Source organism: Equus asinus, chromosome 2 (genome assembly GCF_041296235.1).
Source record: "Equus asinus isolate D_3611 breed Donkey chromosome 2, EquAss-T2T_v2, whole genome shotgun sequence".
NCBI lineage: Eukaryota > Metazoa > Chordata > Mammalia > Perissodactyla > Equidae > Equus > Equus asinus.
Window position 1 is genome coordinate 132,352,498 of NC_091791.1, and position 25,586 is coordinate 132,378,083.

Here is a 25,586-nt window from a genome sequence, read left to right on the forward strand (position 1 = left end):
CATCAAATCAACTCAAGCGTTTCACATGCTCTTCATCCGGGAGGGCTGGCTCCAGAAGACCTAAAGGTCCCACAAGAGCAGAGGGTGCGAAGTATTTGAACAGAGCCTCACCTGTCCACCCCACATACCTGTTGGTGACTAAAGATGTCATATATTCCAGGAGGGACTGGCACATTGGCGCTTTCAAAGATCCGTTTACTTCCGGACTTGGTACTATAAAGATGAGCCAGCTCAGGTTCCGGGCCCAGGATGGGTATGTTTAACATATCCGCCACAGCTAAATCATCTCTGTGGAGGAACCCACCGACGATGTAGGCGTCTTTTCCCTGGATGAGATTTTTTATTCTTTTCATTGCCTTGGGACTGTACATTAGGAGAGTGGCCAGGCACATATGATGCTTCTGGGGGAAAATCATATTATTCTTGTTAAAAGGTGTTCTTTTTCTAGTCCATACACCTAATTTATAACGTTGCACACAATAAATGCATTATTAATAGCAGGCTGGGTTATGACCTATCCCGTTGTTTAGCAGTTTAAATTGATAAAAGCTGTTGGGGTGAGGCTCCATAATCGCTCACATCTTTAGTGCGTTGGAAATAGGCTCACTGGGAATAGAACTAATTACTACACATCTGTATTTATTTGATCCACGTGGAATTATCCTTCTGTCAGAAGGAAAAGAGGCTGGGGCCTTTGGATAATACTGATTCATCTCTGCAACACTTCTGGCATGGTTTAACACTGGTGTCTGGAAAATCAATACAAAAAATGAAGAAAAAAGCCCCACAGTATTCTTCTCAAACGGGACTCCCAACCTGGCAACTCTAGAAATGATTCGATAGGAAAAAGGCCCTTGACTCGATACTCTTTCCAAAGTTCTACCACAAACTCCGTTTCAGAGACTAAGTGCTTTTATAATGATTAGCATGGTTTTAGCCAACACTCCGGAGAGGATTCACGAATGGAAAATATTTGAAAATTTCAGCAGGACTCAAATTCATTTTCCAATGGAAAACTTTATTTCACTTTTGACTATTTAGACCCAGCATAGCAATACATGTGACTGACTCATTCGATTAAGTAAATAATTCTGGCGGGTCTAACACGGGCAGAGGACGGAGCCAGATGGTCAGCACACACCAAAACTAACACAATCACATCTCTGCGTTCAAAGAGCAGGGACACAAATGAGTACGGTTAATGCAGAACTAATTCAAGGCTGAGAAGGGCCATAAGGAGCCACAGAGGGCCTCGGAGGCCTGGAGGAGGGAGGCAGAGGCCACATGCTGGTGGGGAGAGCTGAAAAAGCAGGTTGCTCATTCTCCTCGGGGCTCCGTTTCCTCATCTGTGGAATGTGTATAATAATAGTGCCCATCTCAGAGGGATGCTGTGAGGATTAAACGAGATGATGCACGTAAAGCACTTACAATAGTGCCTGGACATACTAAACACTTAATGAATGTTAGCTGGTGTCATTATTATTATGACAGACATTGGGGTTGAGGTGCATTTTGAAGGATGGGTAGGATTTTATCAGGTGAGGATGGGCATGGGAAAGACCGTAGCCAAGGATGGAATGTGAAAACCCAAGACTGTGCTCTCTTCCTCCAGAGAAGAGGGCAGCATGGCACACGAGAAAGTCCTGGGGTCTAGGAATCAAACAGTTCTGGCTGTGAATCGAGCTCTATCGCTTATAAGCTCCCTGAACTTAGACAAACGACTTAGACTCCCTGAGCCTAAGTTGCTCCATCTGTTAAATGGGAATAAAAATGCCCATTTGCTGGGTTGCTCTAAGGATAAGAAAAGACCATGAATGTAAAACAGCTTTATAATGCATGCCATTGAGTTGATATTGAATAAATAGTAGTAGTTATTGTTACAGAGAAAGCTCTCTTTTTAAAATAAAGTCATTAAAACGTCATGCAAATAATTCAATGCAAGGTGCCAGAAAGATTTTGTAGACTAGCATCTACTCCCCCAAGTCCAGTCAAAATTATCTACTCAACATGGCATTAAAATGCGGAGAAACGTCACGCAACTGTTTCCCAGGAATATCAGCTGCACCAGTTTGCAAACTTGGCTGGTCTAACTGGTGAGTGTGGGAGAAAGAGACTGAGGGGAGCCGCCGGATTTCAGTCCTGCCTAATTTTGTAACCTGCAAGTTGATTTAGAAAGCTCACCCTTTCGGAGCCTCAGTTCCGCATATTCAAATGAGCTGTTGGACTAAAGTCTCTAGGGTCCTTCCAGCTCTGAGATGTCTTTCCATGTAACACCGGGGCTTTTCTGGACTTACTGCTTAGTGGGCACCGAATTTCTGCTTGAGGCGTTGAAAACGTTTTGAAAATGGGTAATACGATGGTTGCACAACAATGTGGATGTACTAATGCCATTGAACTGTACATTTAAAATGGTGACGTGGTAAATTTTATGTTATGTATCTTTTACCCCCCACCCCCACCCCAAGACAACAGAGCTCCTGTGAGAAGAGGATTTCTATGATTTCCATATTGGACTCTTCCTCCAGAGTAAGTGTTCTATTCTAAGCTCCTTAGATCTCTGCAGTATGCCTTTTCCATGATAATTTAAGTCCATTTTCAAAACCCACTTCTAAGAATGCAGTTTTAAGAAACCCAATGTTCCATTAGACAATGGCTGGTGACAACACGTGGTGGTGGTGAGTTTTCATTTCATATCTGATTGATCACTGTCTTTCCCCTTTGCTTATTTCACTCCTTTCCTTTCCCTACAAATTATTCAAATGAAGAAATGTAAGAAAATTAAATGTCAGGGAGAACTGGAGACTTGAGTCACAATGTATGGGGCGGGCTTTTCAGGATACCTAGAAGAATGTTTCAAAGGTGGCGATCCTTTCATGTTAGGTTCACAAGGTTAAAGCATTGTGACGCGTCTTCTCTCACGGGATCCACACAACACTGTACCAGTTAACAGCCCCTTGTGTGGAGAGGAGGAAAGTGACGCTCAGGGGATTTGCCCAAAGTCACTCAGCTAGTAAAGAGCAGAGGCAGGATTCAACCCCAGTATTAGCGCGGGTGTCACTCCCCAGCTGCCACAATTTCTCCCATTTCACAGATCGGGTAGTGAAGGTCTGGTCGGTTTATGAGGTGTAATGAAGGGATGGCAGATGCAGCAATAAACCCTAATGTTAAAGTTCTGTGCACATTTCCGGCAGCGTGATTTCCGTCTTCTCTCAGTTTGCTTATCTTTATTGGCAAGTACCCCATCCGACTCCGTTACAGTTGTCTGTGGGCATGCCTTCTTCTTCGGGCAGTATGGTAGCGTAGCATTGTGTTCAACATGAGTTTAATAAAGATTTGAATGTGAGTGAGGGATGGCAGAGGACACATCACTGACCTCGGGTCTTGTATGACCATTTAGAGAAAATCAGTATCATCAGATCCAGGCAGTGGATTAACACGGATGACAAAAATCTAAAATTCTCCTAATTCCATAACATTATAGCTACATTTAATTTATCACCACTGATTTTTTTTTTGACCTGAGAGAAAAGATAGTTGTTCAAGATGTCTTCATAAACATTAAAATGTTCAAAATGAGACATGATGACTTTATAACAGCACTTTTTACCATTACAGATTCAAACATTGTATAGTAACTTGGAGAGATGTACAAACAGATTTCTGGCATGCTTTAAAAAAATCTCCTCAAAGCCATCCATTTGAATGAAAAGCGGCACTGATACAATCTCAAACCCATTAAAAAGAAAGCAAGCCATAGCCAAACGTGAGCAGGAACTGATTTGAAAGTAAGAGTTTAATTTTTGTATTTTAACAAGTTGATTGCCTATGAGTGATTAATTGCTCAAATAATTTAAACTTAAACACATAGGAGAAATATTGAGGACTTAAAATATTTCCTACTTGTTTCTACTCACAAAGATGCGAACCGACACTAGGAAGGCAGCCCAGTGCCTCTGGTGGTGCTAACTGCCTGTCTCCTGCTTGGAAGTCAAAGAGGGGACCGGTGAGGGTGCACTTCTCAGGCAACAGGATTACTGAAACGCTCCAACCCATCACCTCATTTTATAGATGAAGAACAGAGGACCAGAGAGGTACAGGGGCTTGCCCAAGGCCACAAGGTCATCTGGGAACAAAGCAGTCCCTCCAGTTCATGATGGTGTTCTGCAGTCAGACAGATTTGGGTTCATACTCTTGGCTAACTTTTGCTTCATAACTTTGGACTAGAAAACAAGTCTTGGTTTCCTCAGCCATAGAAGGAGACAGATCATTTCTGTCTTCTTGCGCTGTTCTGAGGATCAAAGGAGAAAATGGATGCTAAGCATTTGACAAATGTTAGTTTACTCCCGTTCCTTCTCCCAAATGAGTGCCCCTTCCCCATTCCACGCCTCTTCAATGTCTGTGGCATTTCAGATGTGCAGAAACTCCTTCTTGGCAGCTCTCAGGCATTAGCTCCAGTTTATGGCTGGAGAAAATCAGGAAATTAACTGCACACTAATGATAGTTCTTTTTTCCCTTGCTTCCCAGTGTCCACAGTAACTCTGCCCTTAGGGCCAGAGGATAGCTAGGAGGCACCAAGGCAATGCTGGCGTTGGTGGAGGACATTGGGAGGTTCCCAAGAATATAAGTAAGAATATGATGACTTGTCCCCTGTCCTTTCTCTTGCTTACCCTGTCCCTGACCTTGCCTTCATCTTCCACAGCCAACTGATGCCAATGAAACAGAGCTGGGCAGAGAGTTTTTTGGGAACATTGAGATAACCAGTTATGAAAAAATAAAATCTTCATGGTGGTAGAAGAGAGTAAAAACTGATAACAATTCACTGAGTATACCAGCAAAGTAGAAATGCAATAGCAGCCCCCTCCAGCCCTGGCAGGCCTCTTTTTGGGTCAAATCATGGCACATCTGAAGGGTTAGTGGGCAGTAACTCAGCACAGAGATATTTCCTACATAAAGCACGCAATCAGTTTCTCTGGCAATAGAGAGTTGACTTCGGTGCATCCCATTTGTGAATGGAGAGAGCTCTCTTTATCAGCAAATTCAGACTCTTAATTATACAAAAAAAAGTTTCCTCAAAATTGTGTAGTCCATTAGATATTAAAATGTTGGTTGTTTAACACGGGAAGTTTAAATTCTCATTAAAATATAAAGAAATTCATTTCAAGCCATTATTTGCACTGCCTTATTCTAGAACGCTGCCCTCGTGGTTCCATGAATTTCCCAAAAGCTCTTGTCTAGGGACAGGTTTCCACTCAGAATTCCTTCTATTCATTAAAAATCAGTGCAAGTTAAAAAAATGTTTTCTTTAACTTGTTCATTCTGGACCATGTGATATGGTAAATCAGGCCAAATTCCCCTGAGGAAAAAAACCCATGGGGTAACAAGGAATGCCACTGTGGAAACGAGAAAACAGGGGCCCTGGGTTAGATTCTGTCCCTAACTAGCTTTGTGACCGTGGGCAGGCCCAGCCTTTCTCTGCCTTGGTGTCCTCCACACAAAATTAAGAAAAAGGAACCGTAGATGATGTAAATTCACCTACTTGATGGTACCACCCAACATTGCAATTAGGCTTCAGCCACAGAGACACTGGGCGGGGGTAGCTCAACTAAGTCTGAAAGTTAAACTGGAATATTTATTTCCTACAGCCCAACTAGTAGTCTAATCAGTAAAGCTGTTAAACTTGCAATAATATTTCACTGATGTGTACCAGAGCGTTGCAAGTTATAAAATTTCCAATTTAATTTTACTGCATCCCTGAAGCCGTAGTAATTAGAAGACAAACTCACAGTGAAGATGTTTACAGCTTCAGGGGTGATAATTTTGAACCTGTCCTGCAGGTCACTTCTGTCCTTCAGGTTCCCAGATTTGACAGCTGCCTGTAGACTCAGGATTTTATTGTAATACTGCAGTAGCTCGTCACTCATTTGATGGGAGCAGATGTAGATGACGCTCACGTTGGCATCTGAAAGCAACAAGCAGAATGTTAATTACTGGTATAAAGGTAAATGACATTATGAGCTCTGACATCAGATTGATGTCACACAGTTTAAAATAAAGACCATATCCAAAAGCCACGGTGAATTTAGTTTCGTTTCGTTTTGTACAAATGTTAGCAATTTAACCGGCTTCTTTTGCACTTTAGCATTTCTCTAAAGAAAAGATAAATAACACTACCACCAAAAAAAATAGACACAACAATTTCTTCAGAAGGAGGGCTGTGAGGTACCGTGGAAGTGTACTTTCAAGTAATACGTAGGGATTTAGCCCCAGAACTCCCATTAACATCAATGGGAATTGCATGCTGCTTTAAAAATTTATCCCATTAACTTTAGTAAATTATAAAACAGAGCTATTAACTTTAGAAAGCTGATGAAATTACAATTTCTTATTCTGCCTGGTCTTGGCAGGGCCAATTGAGGGAATGTCCTGTCCAAATAAATGGTCTGATTATGACCACAGAAATGATTATTTCAGGAAACCAACGTTTTCCCTGCTCCATTCCCAAAGAGGAGGAGATTACTTAAAGAGCACATTTAGTGATTCTTGGCTTAAAAAAAACACTGCGTTAATTTAGCTGTTCTCCTTTTTTTTTTTTTTGGTGAGGAAGATTCTCCCTGAGCTAACATTCATTGTCAATCTTTCTCTTTTTTTTGCTTGAGGAAGATTAGTCCTGAGCTAACATCAGTGCCAGTCTTCTTCTATTTTGTGTGTGGGACGCCTCCACAGCATGGCTGACAAGTGGAGTAGGTCTGCACCCAGGATCTGAACCTGTGAACCTGGGCTGCCGAAGTGGAGCATGCAGAACTTTAACCACTCCACCCCAGGGCTGGCCCTACTGTTCTTCTTCTTAAGACAGCCTTCTTATTAGGAACATAGAAAGAAATCCTAATTAAATATCCCATCCAAATGGAATAGCGAGACAAGATTACCCACTCCAGGCTGCAGGATGTTCAGGGAGTATGGAGAGGAGATCAGCAGCCAATCGAGTCATCCATTCATTCATAAAATGACTGCTCGGTAGGGGCAAAGCCCTTGGCTAGACATGGAGGGAAACACAGGAATCAAAGCAACTGAAATGCTACCTGTGAGAAACAACCACTTTTTTATTGTTGTTAGTGCCACCGAGTCGATCCGACTCCTAGTGCCCCTGTGCACAGCAGAGCAGAACCCTGCCCGGTCTTTTCACGCCATCTTCTCATCTTCTGGCACTGCTATTCACAGGGTTTTCATGCCAATTTTTTTGGAAGTGAGAGGCCAGGTCCTTCTTCCTAGTCTATCTTAGTCTGGAAGCTCCGCTGAATCCTGTCCACCAGGGGACAGGTGACCCTGCTGGTATTTGAAATACAGGTGGCATAGCTTACAGCAGCACAGCAACATGCAGCCACCACAGCATGGCAACCAACAGCCAGGTAGCAACCATTTCGCATGCGCACACAGCCGTAAAACATGGCGTGGTGTAATGGGTACAAAGAAGCATGCAGACAGGTGCTTAGGGAAGTCCAAAGGAGGGAGGGCTGTAAAATGTCTCCTTGGTCAGGCAGGGCCAAGAGAGGATCTTAAGACTCCTCTGTTCAGTTTGGCAGAGTATACGGAATGTAGACTGATCAAATTCTAGCTCAGCTGCCTAGGGACCCTGGGCACGTTATATAACCTTTCTAAGCATCGGTTTCTTCATCTGTAAAATGGGGAACAAAATCACCTGGGGCATGGAGCTTGAGGAGTGTTAAATGAAAGAATATATATAAAGCCCCGGTGCAGGATCTGGCTCACAGTAGCTGCTCAACAAATAGTCCAGATGCACGAATCTACCCCACGGCCCATCCTGACGGGGCCAGCCCACAGTGAGTCCCCAGCCCGCCTTCCACACTAGTGCTCCTTTTAGTCAGTGCCTCAAGAGTTAACACGATGAAATTATGTCCTCTTTGTTCCATCCTGTTGTTTTGAATCTATTAATCCTGTTTCTCCAAACTTCCCACAGGTGAGGCGTGTATTTTTTCTTCTATTCCCCCAAGCCGTGGTACAGTGTAGCGTGTGCGGGAGCTGACCAAAGGGACTGCGGAGAATGGAGGGATTCAGGAGACGGAAAGTCTTACACAGTAAGTGAGATCCTCGGCATGCAGGAGAAATCTCCCTTTCCAGAGACAAAGCATCTTGTAGCTAGAAGCAATGTGTTCTGAACTGGCACAGTGCTGGCTCTAGAGCAAGTGATCTAGAGATGTAAATATTTAAGTGGCTCCTATTTAATTTGGAACCCAAATTGCCACATAAACCTCAAAATAAATTAATGGGGAGACAGTAGTTAGATAGCTTGTACCCAATTGCTGAATGATCCAATTAGTCATTCCAAGTCTTGTTGTCAAGAAGAGACTAGAGCTTTACCAAACCAGTGTTTTTTTAAAGTATAAAAAAGTAGGACACAAAAACAAACAACAAAAATAAGTTAAAGACTCATAGCAGGAGAAAAATAAATCTTTCTTGGGAAGAAATGTCTCAGTTACAAATGATAAATCATGTTGCTAATTTCACCTTTTCTGTTCATTTCTGGCCAAAAAAAAGTATCCAATATTAATGTGGTTTGATAATGAATCCACAAATTTCAAAGTTAATTGACAGGTAATTTTGGAAAGGAATTAATATGAAGATGAAGGCTGCTTTGATTGCTACTCAATAGTCAATATCAGTCACTCTCTTGCTTAACTCATCTAGGAATTGAAAACACTAGCCATTGCTGTCCCCACTTGACACCCTGAGTTCACAGCCAATATCGAAATGACAAGTCTTCCCAGTGTGATCGGATTATCTTTTTTTCCCTGAATAAGCAGAAAAATCAACACCCTTTACTAGGAATTAATAGAATAATAAAAAGAGACTCATTCATTTTTCTACAAAATTATTACTAATTTTTCTAGTTTCTTCCTACTTTAACAAGCAAATACTTTTTCTACATTCTAACCACTATTTCTGAACTTTCATTACTCCTCTTGAAAAGGTTTGAGGATTGCATTGCTATATCATGAGGATAGTGTACAAAGAAAAGACATTTGGTTCATAATCTCTCAGAAATGTCCATATTAGCAAAATTTTCCATTGCAGGTGGGCATAGACTGAATTATTCAATTATTTAAAATTGAAGCCTAATACTTTCGAGTCCTTCCCCATAATGAGAATATTTTGTACAGAAATTCTTTGCTGATGGTTTGTACTATATATAGAAGGGTATAAAAAAAGCTGAGGAAAAAAATTAATTCAAATAAATTAGAGCAAAGTCTGCCCTCTGCCGCACTTCAGTGGTTTCCACCCGGTCAGGTTTTTAGTTGAAATAGCTCAACACTAACAAATCAATCTCAAGTCATTAAAAAGAATTTTTTTTTGTAATGCTGAAAAACAATATGAATGCCTAGATAATAGATTAAAGCAATTACACTATTATTATTGTAGGACACTGTAAATTTCTTGTGCTGATGTATTTTTGTTACCAAATGGCATTTATAAAATAATAATGATGCTGAAATATATATGATCATGTAAAGTATGTCATTCCAGGGAGCCAGCTAAGTTGGTCATTGATAATTTAAAATTCTTCCTCGTTTTGCTTAAATAAGGGACAAAGCAATTATATTTTAACAAAACAAAGAAGATCTTATTTGGCAACTAATTAAAAACTAATTTTTGTTTAACCTTGAATTTTTGGCCCGTACCTCCCACACGGGTTCCCTCTTACTGCTGAGCCTTTGCAACCTCTATTCTCTAAGCCCAACCTGAAGCTTAGCGTCAAACAGGAGCCAAAGCCCTCTCTCCTCAGCCCAGAGGGCGTCTGATCTAGAACTGACCAAACCAGTATCAGAACTTGACCTTTACAAAGGTGTATCTTTCACGTAAGGTCTGTATTTCTAAGAATTCCCTCCACTAGGCACTTCTTGTTTTCTAATAACTAGATGATATATACTCAAATAAAAGCTTCTTTTAAAAATCTATCTTCATTTCCCTCTTATTCTTATAATGAAAACACAATGCTTTTCATTTCTGATACCACCTTCTACTCATTCCGCAGATATCATAATAGACAATATTGACACAAATATAAAATTTTGACTTCACTCACTGCAAAATTCAGTAAAAGAAGAAGATTTGGGGCTATGGGAAAGAAATTCTTATCCAAACCTGCTGCAAAGAGAATTTAGAAAACTATCCAAGTAAATGGGTTAAAAATGTTATTTTTTAATTCAAGTTGACTTCACTGTAAATTGGCCCTTTAAAACAAAACGTTCAGTTGACCCACAGGCAGATTAGAAATCTAAGCTTTTTCCGTATAGAGGAAAAAAAGTAAGCAAAAAATAAACATTTTATCAACATTCACTGACAAACATTCCAAAGAGCCATTTGTGTAAAAACATTTACAGTACCTAAGATGTCACACAGCCTCCCCAGCTGCATGTTCTGCTGTGTGTTGAAGTCGGCAATATTTTGTCGCACAGGCCGGGAATATCCTAAAAGGCAAAGAAGGTGTCAAAACCCAGAAAGAGCAAGTCAGTATGGCACAATGGCACACTAGGATTTCAAAGTGTCACAGTCCACACTCCAGGAAAGGATCTTCTCTGAAGCATCTTGCAGAAACAATCTAACTCCTAAGAATGTGATCCCTGCTTCTCAGGGGATTAAGCATTATTCTGGAAGATGTGCTAAGCAGCGTATTCTGCAACAGAGAGGTTCATATTTTTCAATACCAGCAAAGCTGCTGGGAATTAGGATTACAAAAGCATGGGGAAAATTTCTGACATTTAACAGGAATGTTCAAAGCAGCATGTAAGAAAGTCATGCTCAAGTTTGAAAAAAACTATTTTAGCTTTTAACTTATGCTTCCTATGTGGCCTTTTGAAGATGTGTCCCAGAATCATTCTAAACTAACACACAGATTTCAGAGAAACCCTTGCTGTCAGAAATACGTATTTAAGTAATAAAATACTAAAGAAATATGCTTCTGCTCACACAGTCAAAAGAACTTTTAACCTTTAAAGGGCAATGAAGGTTAATGCCGTTACGGCGTCAGCTCTAACAGAAGTCCTGCAGTTTGCCTTCATGTCCGTTGGAAACAGAGCAGGAGGAAAATGCATGTGGATGACAACTGACCAAAAATCTTCCACAAAAGAAACAACAGCGACACTTTCTGCTGCTATTTCAAGGGTTAGAGAAAATAAGTGGGTTAAAACAGGAGTTTAAAAGGCATGCATATTCACAAGCAGGTATGATTGCTTAGATGAAATTCAGCAACTGTAGGAACAATTTTTTTTTTAAGTAAAATTGCTTTCCACATTTTGAAGAGATGCTTCAATGCCTCCTTGTGGTTAGTGAGCCCAAACACATGTTTCAAGTTAAACCGCTATGGATAAAGTGGTTTTAAATACTGCGACTTTGAGATGTGACACAGATTTCCTTTTCAGCATAAGGAAAACTACAGTAATTCAGGCAACAGGGCTTCAGATCAAATGAACTCTGATAATTGGTTCTTTGCTTTGATGTCAGTGTTTAAACATTAGACAATGTCTGGAAATTAAATGAGTTTATAATTCATCTAAAAGTCTCTCTTTTGTTTTACGCAGTTGAACTTAAGAACGAAAAAGGCAGAAGGACAAATGGGTTGTTTGAATTATTTTTGAAAAATTATTAATTTCTAAAATAATTTGGGGGAATTATTCCACATATGAAAGTTAGTATAGACAGCTATAAACAATGCCGTCTTGATGTGTGGTTGCAATACTGTAACTCTTGGGACTTTGCATATGTATAATTCTATCTAATATTCAGATAAATGTTTAGAAAGATATATTGTGAATAACGTATTTCCAGACTGTGAGAAGGCAGGAAAAATGCTTATAGAATAAAGTATGATTAAGAAAAGTGCCTGAGAGCATTCTGTGAGTGCATTTCCTTTCAAAGGTAAAAAGATAAAAGGCAGGATGAGCTGTCTCATTAAGATCATGTCCAATTTAAGACATAAAGGATGTCTGATCACTTTGTTGCCGCATATGCAGCATGTGAGTGAATAAGTCTGTGTTTCAATCAAGTGCTTGAGGTCAGTTTTCCAACAAATTACTTGGTACCTCTGTTACCACTGATCAAGGATGCATATAAAGTGTCTATGCCGAATTATGATAGGACTGGTTACCCAGTTAACCCTAAAAATACACCCATTTTAAAGAAGTGTATGTTAACAATCTCAGAACATTGTTACAGAAGATCACATGAAATAACAGATATGAAACTTTTGTAAACTGTAAACTGTTATATTTTAATGTTACGAAGTATGTGCACTTCCAAAGCTTATAACAATAGCAACGACAAATTCTCTGTTGCAACAAATGCAACAGATCATTCTACGTGGGCCAGACACAATGCAATGCACATCACCCTCAGCAGAGCAGAAGTTGGGAGTTAATTTTTTAAAAAGTCAGATTTGTTCTCATGTTTTGTACATCCACAAAGTACCTGTGTTGACACCTGGGTGAAAAGATCTCCTCAACGCTGGCAGCATGTATTAAATTCAACAGTGACTTAACCACAAAACTACCAGCAAGGATGCTGTGGCTTTGGGGCGTTCAGCAGACATGCTCAGTGGCGTGACACATCACACTGTGGAATGAAATCTACAAAGACATGGATATTTCAAAGGTCAGACTAGAAACACTGGCGGAGTTTTGAGAGAACATCTACTTCCATCCTGTCATGTTGTAGGTGGGAAAATTCAAAGTGAGTGCCTTGTCTCTCGTCCAAGATCACACAAACCTACAAATTATTATATAGTTCAGATACTACATATTTAGCTGTTATGACAAATGTGGTTACATAAAATAAGAGAGAGGACAAGACTTTCCAAGTGTGAACAGAGAACTCCAGAAGGGACCAAGAGCTTTGCTTCTTTTCTCACTTTTATTTTCAATTATTGTGATAGGCAGAATAGCGGCCCTCCAAAGATATCCATGTCCTGGTCCCTGGAACCTGCGAATATGTTAGGTTACACAGCATAGGGGAAACAAAGTTGCAGATGGAATTAAGGTTACTAAACAGATAACCTTAAAATAGGGATATTTCATCTAGATTATCTAGGTGGACCCAACGTCATCACAAGGTCCTTAAAAGTGGAGGAGGGAGGCGGGAGAGAAGAGAGTTGGAGAAGACGTGACTACAGAAGAAAGGATGTGACTGGAGAAGAAAGGCACAGACAGATGCAAGTTGCTGGCTTTAAAGAGGGAGGAGGAGGGCCAGGGGCTTTCCTTGTTCGTTCTTTTGTGAGTGGCTTCTAGAAGCCGGAAAGGGCAAGGAAACATGCTCTCCCCTCGGACCTCCAGAAAGGAATGCAGCCCTGTGGCACCTTGACTTTAGGTCCTTTAGGACTTCTGAACGACAGAACTGTAAGGCAACAAACTTGGATTGTTTTAAGCCACTAAGCTTTTGGTAACTTGTTACAGAGTGAGAGAAAACTAATAAGATTGTCTACCTTCTCTTACTCCCGGTAAAGTCCCATCCCTGGCAGATAACTCTCTCAGTCTAATTGAAAGACGAGGAGGGGGCGCCAGGGATCTCACAGCAAGCACTCAACGTGTTATTGTTACTCTTATTATTGTTATTTCTTTCCTGACTTCAGCTGAGCCAGACTTAAGTTCTCAAAAGGAGCTTCATTTGAATGAGGGGCATTATTATTATTACACGCACACGATTATTTGAGCTATCAAAGTACAGTTTTTCTAGGGTAGGGAGCCCACAGCCCCTCATCACTGTCAGGTGTGCCTGACCGCTCTTCTAAGGCTCTCAGTCTCCCCTCCCTGTCATTCTCTGCACCCTTTCTCCCCTGCATTCTCTCATTTTGTCATTACATGTTTCTTTGCTTGCTTGCTTCCTTGTTTGTTGTACGTCTCCTCTCCCCCGCATCACTCCGGCTCCTGGAATCAGACTGGAAGCTCCATTGGAGCAGGAACAGTGTGATATCCCCATCGAATGAGTGAATGAAATGTGGTCTGAAGACCCTACTCCAAGAATCTGTCTTTTAAATTCCTAGCCCTTTCCCCTATGTGTTCTCATCATTCCCTCCCTCCTTTCAACTCATAGAATTGGGTTCTCTGATCTGGAGAGCTTCTGGGGAATTCAAAGAATGGTAAGAGGGATTTGTAGCTTTTTCTAGGTCTTCATCAGCAACAGGATAAAACAGCACTGGCATAAATGGGTACTTTCCCTTCCCTGTCACTACAGAGAGGAAGAACACAGTCTCTTTCCTTGCGGCCATCCCTGTCACCTGCAAAATACTCCTAGTTTGATAGAGCATTCTATATTTTTTCAAAATATTATTGCCTCCATTTCACATCAGAGAAGGGTACCTGAGAGCTGCCTCTCTGAAGTAATCCAACGACTTTTGGTCCTCTGTTGAACCACAGATGCTCATCAATGGTTACTGGCTATCATTTCTCCATAGCTACCTTCACCTCCTTTCCCATCTCTATCCCCGCTCCCACACAAACTCCTATCAGATGACACCAATTGCCTCTTTACGCACACTAAACTAGCTCTTCTAGGATTGGCTTTTCCTTCACAGCAACCATAGAAACCCAAGAACACGGGCAAGGCCATGCTCAGCGACTAAGCGTCCTTGGGACTGTGCACCTCTGTGACAGACCCTGCTGTTACAGTGGCATCACATATTCTTGAACACCTTGCTTATTACTCTGATTGATTCCTTGTTTCTTTTGTCTCCAAATCCTATTTCTTACAATGGTATCCGAGGCAGAGAAAGGGTTAACAATAGACTTCCAGTTACCAAGTAGTTGTCATTCATTTGATCACGTGGTCTGAGATGGTAGTCAACCACACCTCAGTTCCATGGACTGGAACGGTAGTTCTCAACCTTTTTCCCATTTTGAAATACATGAGGGGTGATGTTCAAATGTATCATGCACTCCTAGGGGCATACACAGGGTTATTATAACAGTGGCAGTAACTCCACCCCTTTCTCCTCCAATCAAGAAAGCACGCTGGATGCAAGCTGAGCAAGAGTGGCATCATTAGACAGATAACCTTCAATTGCTCCAAATCATAAAAAAGTGTTAACCATTAGCCAACTGTAGGACTCTACTAGTGAAAATGCAGGGGAACATGTGACCTACCGCACAACTGATTGCACATCAGCATGTTGCAGTAATCTAGAGAAATGTGATCTAGACATTATGGTTATACCCAGGTTTTAATTACTTGTGCAAGTGTGAAAGCACAAGTTCCTGAGATAAGGGAGAAGATATAGCAGAAGGGAGGCCTACCCGGCTTGTGTAGGTAGGCTGTCCAATGCCAGGTTGATGAGAGTTTGTGGGGAAGCTGCTGAGGGGGATTAGGGAATTTTGTGATGAGAACACAGAAAACACAGGAGGTTCTCAAATATTTGTTGAGTTTTGAAAATATTCTCAAAGCAAACTGGCCAAATGGATTCTGTGTGGTTCTGAAAGCTTTCTCTTCAAAAGGGTTAGGACTTTCTCTTGTTCAAATTCTCTGTCAGTGGCTGGCACAGCATTGCATGCAACTAAAGCGAGTGATTATCAAAGTGTGGTCTGCAGGCCCTGGGAGGTCCCAAGACCCTTTCAGGGGGGCTGGAAGGTCAAAACTATTTTCAAAATAATACTAAATGACATTTGCATTTTCCAATCCTACTCTCTCACAAAATATAAAAGTTTACAGATGTGATTTCAGATTCCACATTGCAACTAACACTTAAGAATTATCATTGTTGAGTTTTGGTATAAAATCAAAGAAGAATATATACAATTATCTGAAAAGGCTATATAAAATTTATAAAATGTTCTTCTCTTTTCAAAATACTTATCTATGTAAGGCCAGGTTTTTCTCCTGTGCTTCAAACAAAACAACATATTTCAACAGATTGAATTCAGAAATAGATATCCAACTACCTTCTATTAAGAGATTTGCAAACTTGTCAACCAATGCCACTCTTTTCACTAAATTTTTTCACTTTTGAAAATAAAGTTTTTTAAAAAAATAAAGCTATGTTATTTAGGTTAACCTTGGTAATAGGTTTATTATTATTTTGAAATAAATATTTTAAAAAGTTTCTCAGTGTTAGTTTCTAGTGTGGTAAACATTGATGGATATAACCACTTAAACCAACACTCTTTAGGGCCCTCAAAAATCATTACAAGTGTAGGTCTGAGAACTGCTGAACAAGCGTTTTAATTTTTTTTTTTTTACAAGAATGAAGGAGATGACAAAGATTATAGTTATAGCTTAGCATATACAAGACTCTTTTTATGAAAGGCCCATGACTGGCATCACTTGAAATGCCGTTTCTGCATTTCAAGGTTCAATATCACTTGGCTCAAAACCCAACTGGGGAATTTAATATTACAAGGTCCTGGGGCCAACTCTGATGTAACCAGTGAATGAGCGTTGATTTGGATTATTGGATGAATACAAATATGTTTTAATTTTAACTTGGATTATCAAGAAATGTGAACAGTTAAGTATACTTTGTTCCTGATCCCAAAGATCTGGCTGTGTTTGGGAATGCTGTCTGGGAGATCTTGGCAGTACATCTGTCTCAAGCATCTGGTGTGGCAACACCACCGCTAAACTATGGATTCCATACTACTTGCCAAAATACATGTGGAAGACCGTGAAGATTTGATCGAAAGTCCTCAGGTCCCAGCCCTGAGGTGGAAGGAACAGAGTCTATCTTGTCTTTGAGTTGTCAGCTCAGAAACGAGAACGTAGACAGGTGCCAAGCTGCTTGGAGGCACAGTGAGAATGGGATTTCAGATGTTACACTCTGGGCCGTGGTCCTCTACCCTGCCCCTGTTCACGAACGGAGGTGAGCGCAAGTTCTGATCCTCTGGCGGAAGAGCATGGTGTTAGGGAGCAACTGTCTAATGGGCACGGGGGCTTTCTCAGCTCAGTGCATGGTCAGTTGTGCACAAAAGTAAGTTTTCCTATCCTTTCTTTTAGGCTTTTGTGGCAGTACAGACCAGCGGGAAACACTGTTTTTCATGAACCTCACAATAACAGGATCCACCATTTTATGGAATGGAGTATCTTGGAGACCACTAATCATGTTAGCTTCAAGGATAATTTGCTGAAATAATGCACAGAGAGGAAAAAAAATGAAGCTGAACTATACACATTTCTCGTAGCCGTTAAATCAATTTGGCAATAAAATAAAGCTTACAGAGAGAAAAGAGAAAAGCCCACCTCAATATATCCCCTATTTGTATTTTAAAGGAGGAAGAGAAGTGAGGGGGAAGCTCATCACTAGGGGTTAATCGGCTGGCAGCGGCCTCATCTACCTGCTCACAGCATCAGAGCCCCATACTTGGCGCATTTCATTTAATGTCAATATACTTAAAAATGCCACTGAGCGGGCTTGTCCCCGTGGCTGAGTGGTTCAACTTCTGCACACTCTGCTTCAGTGGCCTGGGTTCACAGGTTCGGATCCAGGGCACGGACCTATTCCACTCACCAGCCATGCTTTGGAGGCGTCCCACACACAAAATAGAGGAAGATTGGCACAGGGCTAGTCTTCCTCAAGCAAAAATAAATACATAAATAAACCAGGAAGATTGGCAATGGATGTTAGCTCAGGGCGAATCTTCCTCAACAACAACAAAATGCCACTGAGTTTGTGTGGCACCAAATGATGCCCTGTAATAATGAAGCACAGGGTTTAATTTAAAAGTGGAGGAAATAACTTAGCCAAAGAAACTAGAAGCAGAATTAGTTGTAGGTTTTATTTAGACCTCTGATTTTTCTAGAGGATTTAGGTTTCTTTGTTGCAGTTCTTTCTTATTTGACTGATAGATTTTGCCTAAAATAGACTCTAGTATTCTATTTTTGCTATGAACCACAGCAGAGTATTTTGTTATATTTAATTAATAAAAATGATAAAATATGCAATATCCCATTAAGAGCTCAGCCTATACAATCTGGAAAGGATGGCTTTCTTCTTATCATCTTATAAAATGACAAGGCCAATCCGTTTCTTTGGACAATTAATCAACAGCATCCAACCTCTCCTGTTGGTTAAAAATAGCTGCTGAAACTTCTTCTCACCTCTGGAAATACTTCCCCAAATGTGTAGCAGTCAATCGTGTTTCAGAACTCCTCCTTTCAAAACAGTGACTCTGCAACATGTGATCGTCTTAATGTTCACATTACCAAGCCATAGATTTTTAAACACATGATAAATATTTTGTGGTCAAAAATGTTACTGAAAGGCCATCCTTTCTGTGCTGGTGGGTTTGGAGAATGTGATTATTCCTGTGGGTACAAAATTGCAAAAGCAAATAACCAAATGCCTACAACTGCAATATAGTCATCAGATACTAACCTTTCATTTTTAGGGTTCAAACAAGTTAGTGCAGCCCCAGTTGGCTAGCTGCACGGTGTAATTCTTTCTGGGACTAATTCTACACTGGAATTGATCGCAAATTTCCTCCAGAAAGAGAAAAAGAGGAGAAGGCTGCAACTTGTATTAGATGCCTTCCTGAGCCTCACACTCCTACCAACCATTCTGATTAGTGAATTGCTCTCAACTCTGGAAACAAAATTATTATCTTGAATAGACTGGGGTCGGGGGCTGTATTTAGAGAAAAAATTTGCTCCTCTTTCACTGACTTCTATTTTCATGAATTGTGTAGGTAAGTCCCTGCAGGGGGTACAAAGTAGCGGTGTAGCCAACGTTGCTGAAGTCTTCTTCAAGTATTCCCAGGGAGCGGGTCACAGGAAAAGGTACATCATCATCATTTTTTTTTTAAAGTATGGTTTGACAATTATGTCTGTGGAATAGGTATGCGATGACAGTTTAACGTTATTTAAACTTAATTTAATGTCCACAAGTCATCTCATAAAACTTAAAGCATAGATTTATTTGAAACAAATACTATTTAATCAAAGCCCAAGTAGTATTCTCTAGCGAAATGCATAACTGCGAGTTTTAAAGGTTCAGTTGAGAAAAATAGCTGAGCCTCTTCTTATCTCTTAGAAAATACATGATTAGCAATTTTTCTTTAAAGTGGGTTATGTTGTGAACAAACAAAAATTACTGCAATAGGGAAGACTTTCAGATTTATTACGTATTTATTTAAACTGATTTTACGTAATCTAGAAGAAAACTAGTTTTAAAATAATGCTTTCTAATTCTAGCTTCTGACTGGTTATTTTTCTACTTAATTTATATTCCGCAAGCCCTTTGGGAACCTCCAGACACTTTCATTTAGATTTATTTTTTATTGCCCAGTTTCTATTCATGACCATGACCTTCATGATTTTTCCTCTTCGGAGGTTCCTTTCTATCAGACTTCTCCACGGGGCTGATTGCACGGGGGCTTCGAAGGGTCAGAGGTGGGGGAACAGGAGGGAAGAAGTTTGTGGAAATTGTGTTTATAATACTTTTGTGCTTGTCAGCATTGCCAAGTGGGGATCCTGTTTCTATTTCTAGTTTTGAATAAAATAAAGAACGCAAACAAAATTTCCCACATAATATCGGGTCAGGCCCACAATTAGCTGTAAAAGCAAAGCCTCTCGCACCTTATTCTAAAGCCTCAGGTCCATTCATTGGGTCTGAAATTAGCCTCTCTGGTTGTAATCAATTACAAGTGCAATTTCTGCGTGTGAACTAATTTTGTGTGCAGAAAGAGTGCCACCCAAACAAAAGCTTAAGTCAGAATGAAGTTCAGATGTGCCTTCCCTCACTTACATCCTAAGAGAGAACTAATTTCATCTGTGAGCCATAAAAACCCCCAAAACTAAAAGGCTCTGTGCAACTGAGGTATTTTCTCAACTTTTCTACAACTTTTTTCTATTTTCTCAAATTTTCTAGAGTAAGCACTCTAGAATCTAGGAAAGTTTGCATTAATTTATTGCTACTAATATTTTACTAATTTAAAATATAATCTTAATTATATTTATATAATAATTTCAATTTTTCTTTTGCTTTTCATATTACGGTTTAAATGTGTTATGTCCTACACTACCCATAAGTACACAAGCACGTATACTCACATAGGAACACAAATAAGTTGCCATCCAGAATTCTATTATGATAGGTTCCTTAATGCATTGCTCTACTTAAAAGGCCTTAACAAAGAGCTAATAGGTAACATGAAGATTCAATGAGTCTTGCTGTTTGTCAAAACGCTACCAAGTCAGCTTGGGGAATTTGGCCTCACCAAGAAAACTTAACACGTTAGGTTGATAAAATGCAAAACAAAACAAAATAAGCAAGCAAACAAATCCTAAATATTTTGACAGCGGCTCATGTTTGAAAAGAACATCCAATGCAAATTTCTGAAATTCCCAATGTGGCTTTGGCATACCTATTTTACCACTGCGTTGCAGACAACAGCTTTTAAGCTCCCCAATTCATAAATGTAATTAAATAATTACATTCGTGCTAATTAACATGAAACTGCAGATTATTTAAGCGCAAAAAACACTATTCAACTTCTTAATTATTCTTGTTCACACAGCATTTCCTTTTGCTCAGGCGCCCTAGGTGCAAATAAAGCACCCCATCTGCTCGTAATTAGAACTAAATAATTTCAGAGAATGTAGCTTATCATTTTGACTGCACATTTGATTAAAAACAGTGTACAAGCAATATCCTGGCTTATTGGCGTAACAGCCACAACACATGCAAGCCTGTGTTCTTCCATCATTAAAGAAGATCGAAAACATTATCTGTTATTTCAGGGGGAAAAAATACAACTTTTTAGTTCATTTCATACAGATGAAAGCGAATTACAGCAAATCACCTCTCCACTGAATAGCGGCCCCCACATAATGACTTTATTTGCTTAATCCCCAAATTAAACGCCGTTTCGAGCGAGGGCCCTGTGTTATTACTCTCATCATGTCGAGAACATTTTCCTGCCGAGACCAATTTGAATAAAACAAGGGGCCTTCCTTGAACTCAATCAAGGAGCCATAATGTGGTGGGTAATAGAGGTTGCTGATAGATTTGCAGGCAAAAGTGTTATACCTAATGATGGGATATGGATAATAGTCCTCCTGGAGGTCCTGATGCGATTCCAGTTGGCTGCCAGATGCTAAAAATCAAGAAGAGCATTGATCAGTGACAGGAAGCTGCAGTGGCTTCATCTAGTCAAACTTCAGCTGTTTTTCCACTGTACAGTTAAGCCAGGCATAAATTATATTAATTGATTTAATTACATACTTAAAACATCTTCCCCAATTAATTTAATTAGGTGGCTACATGATGCTACTGGCAGCGGAAGATTAGAGGCGGCTCACTTAATTAACAGAATATGAATGAAAAAAAGAGAAAGCAAACATAAATGAAATTGTGAGCACTAATTAAAAGGCTGTCTGCAAACTTAAATACTTTCTGACAAAGTGGTGACAGCAATGTAGACAAGAGAGGATTTTTTTTTTCCCCTAGCAAATTAAAGTGCCAGAAGGTATATATAGGGAGAAAAGGTAAAGCAGTTAAAACATTGATTTTCTGATGGAACTACCATAGTCAAAGTGAAGGGACTTTTTTTTCTATAGAAAAATTGCAGCAGATTTTGTGAGCGCAAAAGCTGGATTGCTGATTAGGGCTAAAATATGACATATAAAAAAGTGTAGGGTTTGCGCATCATGTGTTGAGATGAGTGGAGGCTGAGAGGGAGGGTAGCTGGAGAGAGGAAGGGAAGATAAAGAGACAACTTATTGCGATCGCTCAAGCAGGAAATGTTTAGAAAAAGAGGTCTGCCTTAACAGCTGGCAGCCTTGTGTACCTTGGCTCGGATGCGGAAATTCTCCAGGTGTCTTTCCCGAGACTCCTTCAGGATCTTCTTCACTCGGGACTTATGGCAGTGTAGGAGCCAGGCAATGGCGATCACCCCTGACGCCCACTTCTGCTGGCGATAAGTGAGGAAGAATTTTCTTGCTTTGTAGCATTTCCACGTGGCTTGGATCTTGGCAACAGCCTTTACCTTTCCGTCTTGGCCCTTGTACCTTTGCCCCGGAAGGTTTAACAACTTTTGGACGTGAGCTGGGTCCTCTAACACTGAGAGAAGGTCACTTCTGCTGAGTCTATTCTTCAGCTCAAAGTCAGGAAGGAGAGCTACCAAACTATCGCCTTTTATCTTGACTTCCGGGATTGCATAGTCCCTGAGAAACTGCTCGATGTGCTCCAAGAGAGAAAAAATACTTCCCCAAGAGAAACTAAAATATTCCTTGAATGCTAAGAAGTCCGGGGCTGTCTTGTCTATGACGCCGTTATAAATGAAAAAGTCATAATCCCACGGTGACTTCAGAGCCCTGGAAGATATTGTGGCTTTCATGGCCTGCGGAAGGAAGGTGTCGTCAGAGATGAAATATAATTGTGATCCGCTTTAAAGGAGTGGTCAAGAAACACACTATCACATTATCATTTATTACTCAATGGTGGGAAGATATGGATCGTAGTTTTGATTTAATGCATACATGTCAAAATACGAAAGTTTGGCCACTATATATCCTAAAACTCATTAGCAGAAGAATACGTTAGAGGTCAGCTGCCCCCATAATCTCTGTGATTTACTTTTTGCACCTGCATGGGCGGAATCATGTCACTGCTCGCTCATAAGTTACCCACCAATCCTGAAAAACAGGGTGAAGGCTTTCTGTGCAGTCTTTATGGTAACTTCAAGTCGTCTCATCACCACCGTCCTGTCTATTCAGACTTTCTAACAGGTCATCACTTCCTAGCATTTTAGAGTCTTCTGCCCCCTTCTCTTAATATCTAGGAGTGAGTTTCACAAGGAGCACTGTGTTGTGTGCTACCATCCTTGCCACTTTCTGGGTTTCTCTTGACATATGTTCTTTTATTCTTAAATCTGGTGTCTTCTTAGGGACATATCTGGAGCTGTCCCCAGTAGACAAAAATCTGAAATCTCACAACAAATACCAAGGAAGCAACCACTTTTCATTTTGTTCCTATCTGTACTGATTGAATTTTTAAATCATGAAAATATACTACTTTTATTTTTAAGTGTCAAGAGGGGTTCTGTAAGAATGGGATGATGGGCAGTTTTTTCCTTCTTTATGCTTTTCTGTTTGAAAAAAACTGAATAAACGCTATTTTAAAAATAAAGTCAGAAGAGGTTTGGATGACAACAGCAATCGATGTGACACACACCCCTTTATAAAAAAAAAAGAGAAAAAAAGAAAAGGAAATTTTGTTGTGTCTATGCCCACTGTGAAGCCACTACATTTCATTATTGAAACCTGTTGCACTAGAAAAATAGGCACTCTGCCCCATGGTCAAAAAAAAGACCCAGTTAATTTATCAATAACTATGATGTCACAGCCCTGTGTTGAATATTACTATGTTAGATTATTCATGCTTTGTCTTTACTAAGCAAATATTAACTGATATTAATTAACAAATTCAAGGCAGAAAGCTATCTAAGAGAAAAGCAAGCCAAGAGATATACAGTAAAAGCACAATAAGCTAGCGCAAGAAATTAAAAAAAAAACCCTTCAAATTCTTTCCTTTCGTAGGTTTCAGGTAGTGGAATAATTAATTCGACTGGCATTGCAAGTAAAAATGCTGAAAAGCAAGAAGTAAGTCCAAAAGGGGGAATTTCCTTGAACGTCAGAAGCAGACCTTAAACAGCAGCAGGCTTTGTATACTTTTAAGAATTATTATAGGCATAAGAATGATAGAAAAGGCTTCTCGCCAAGACTTTAGTCCTTTCTGATCTAATCAAAGCACCAAGAGAGAATACAAACTGGTAGATGGAAAAAAATTCCTACTTCTTGGACGGGCAAAAGAGAGTTAGAGAAGTAATGCCTCCTTTAGCAGACATCGGTGTGGGCAGGAGGAGCTGCACGTCCTGGGAGAAGACAAGTGGCACATGTTCCAACAGAAATGGCCTGTGGCTACATCTTCCTTCAAGACTGGGCTCTGATGGTGGGAAGTTTAGAATTCAGAGAAGAACGACAGTACTTCATCAGTGAGAAACAGACACGCAAAATAATCGCAGATGGCCGTGTATGGAGCTGGCTGGCCCTGCCAGTCACATGCTTGATCCTGTCAACAAGAGCCTGAGACTCCTCTAAGAAGCACAGCCACGGATGGAAGACTTGCCAGAAAATCGAGTTTCCTTGGTAATGTTAAACTACTTTTGAAATTCCTTATCTTTACAGAAAGTCATGTGGAATTGGGACCATCTATGAAAATAGAACAACCTTAGGAGACCTTTAGAAAGGAGAGGGCTCTTAAGTCTCTCTGGGACAGTGTCTTTCCATGGGTAGGTCTAGGGCATTTGCAAACACCAGCAAATGGATTTAAGACCTTTGGAAAGAATAGCCGTGGGGTGGGAGTGGGGTTGCAGAATTTAAACAGTGGTTGTTTTAGAACAAAGGGATTGTACCTCCCTACCTTCTTGGATGATATTCCAGTAAAGATCTGCTCTCAAAGGAAACACACTCTTGGACATCAAATAGACCACTCAGGCACGGGGAAGCTATGGGTTTGGAGTCAGCTAAAGCATAACTGTAGTACATCTGTCACGGGGAATGCCACTCTTGGGAGCACTTTACACTTGGAGCAAGAAAAGACATGTCTCTCAAGAGAAAGGCTTCCCAAATTAAAGCAGTGCATCAGCACTGTGAGATCCATTGAGCAGGTAAATACAAAGCTGCTTCACAGCCTGCCGGGAAGAAGAGCCCTGATTAAAGGTCACGCCATGCTTCCGGTTCTGGTTCCTTCTGTTATTCCTCCTTTACTCTTTACCTCCATGAACTTATCTACTACAATTATTTGTTGCCTGCCTGCCTGCCTTCCCTCCTTCCCTTCTTCTCTCTTTCTTCTTTCCTTCCTTCTCTTCTTTTTTGTCAAGATGTGTTGTCCTTCCAGCATGACGTTACTGACTCAGTAGCCACGCTGTTTCCTTCCAGCAGGGATGGCTCTCTGTTGTGCCGTCCACATGCTCACCTGGTCCTTCTTGGGACCCTGGCCACACTAACTGGCCCACACACAGCCCGTATCTGTGGCCGTGGCCTAATTATTAGCATCCTGCTTTAACTAACCGAGTCAACTAGCTGGGAAATGCGCTTCTGCATTTGCAAAGTGTAATGACTAATTAGGTAACTTTGAGAGTTTCAGGAGCAGTTATTTAGGGGAAACTCAAAATCTAAAGCAAAAAACAGGAAGGCAGGATGATGATTACATAGGTCAGTAAGTGACAGATGTGAACCAAAAAAGACAGACCCAGCATCACCTTCTGGAATTCAGAAATAATTGCCACAAAGAAAAATGCCAGAAAAAAAGGCATGTATTTCTGAGCTGAATGTTTTTATAAAAAGTGTTGTTTTCAAACGTGTGGATGGCATGTGGATGTAGGATTAAACTGAAGCCAAAGATCTCTAAATTGGATACAACCGAGATCTCCTGGTGGTAAATGGTCGAGTATTTGGGATAATCCAACATGGATATCATCTTTAGAGAATGATTTGCCTAGAAGGATAAACTAAATTACTTTTAAATCTTTAAGCCAATGTTCAGTTTCTCAAACACCCAAACATATCTATTAGTTATTAAACCAGGCGATTTC

General features: G+C 40.4%; 1 protein-coding gene across 2 annotated transcripts in view; it reads right to left on the reverse strand.

The window, feature by feature from the left end:
* The window catches only part of IQCH (IQ motif containing H), a 177,027-nt gene that overhangs the window by 66,718 nt on the left and 84,723 nt on the right, over positions 1-25,586 (reverse strand). For both annotated transcript variants that reach the window (XM_070499300.1, XM_070499298.1), the window contains 5 exons: positions 21,780-22,331; positions 21,020-21,086; positions 10,401-10,484; positions 5,784-5,959; positions 129-401 (listed from right to left, as the gene is read on the reverse strand). In XM_070499300.1, the coding sequence (XP_070355401.1) occupies positions 129-401; positions 5,784-5,959; positions 10,401-10,484; positions 21,020-21,086; positions 21,780-22,331 (1,152 nt within the window). The remainder of the gene's footprint in view (positions 1-128; positions 402-5,783; positions 5,960-10,400; positions 10,485-21,019; positions 21,087-21,779; positions 22,332-25,586) is intronic.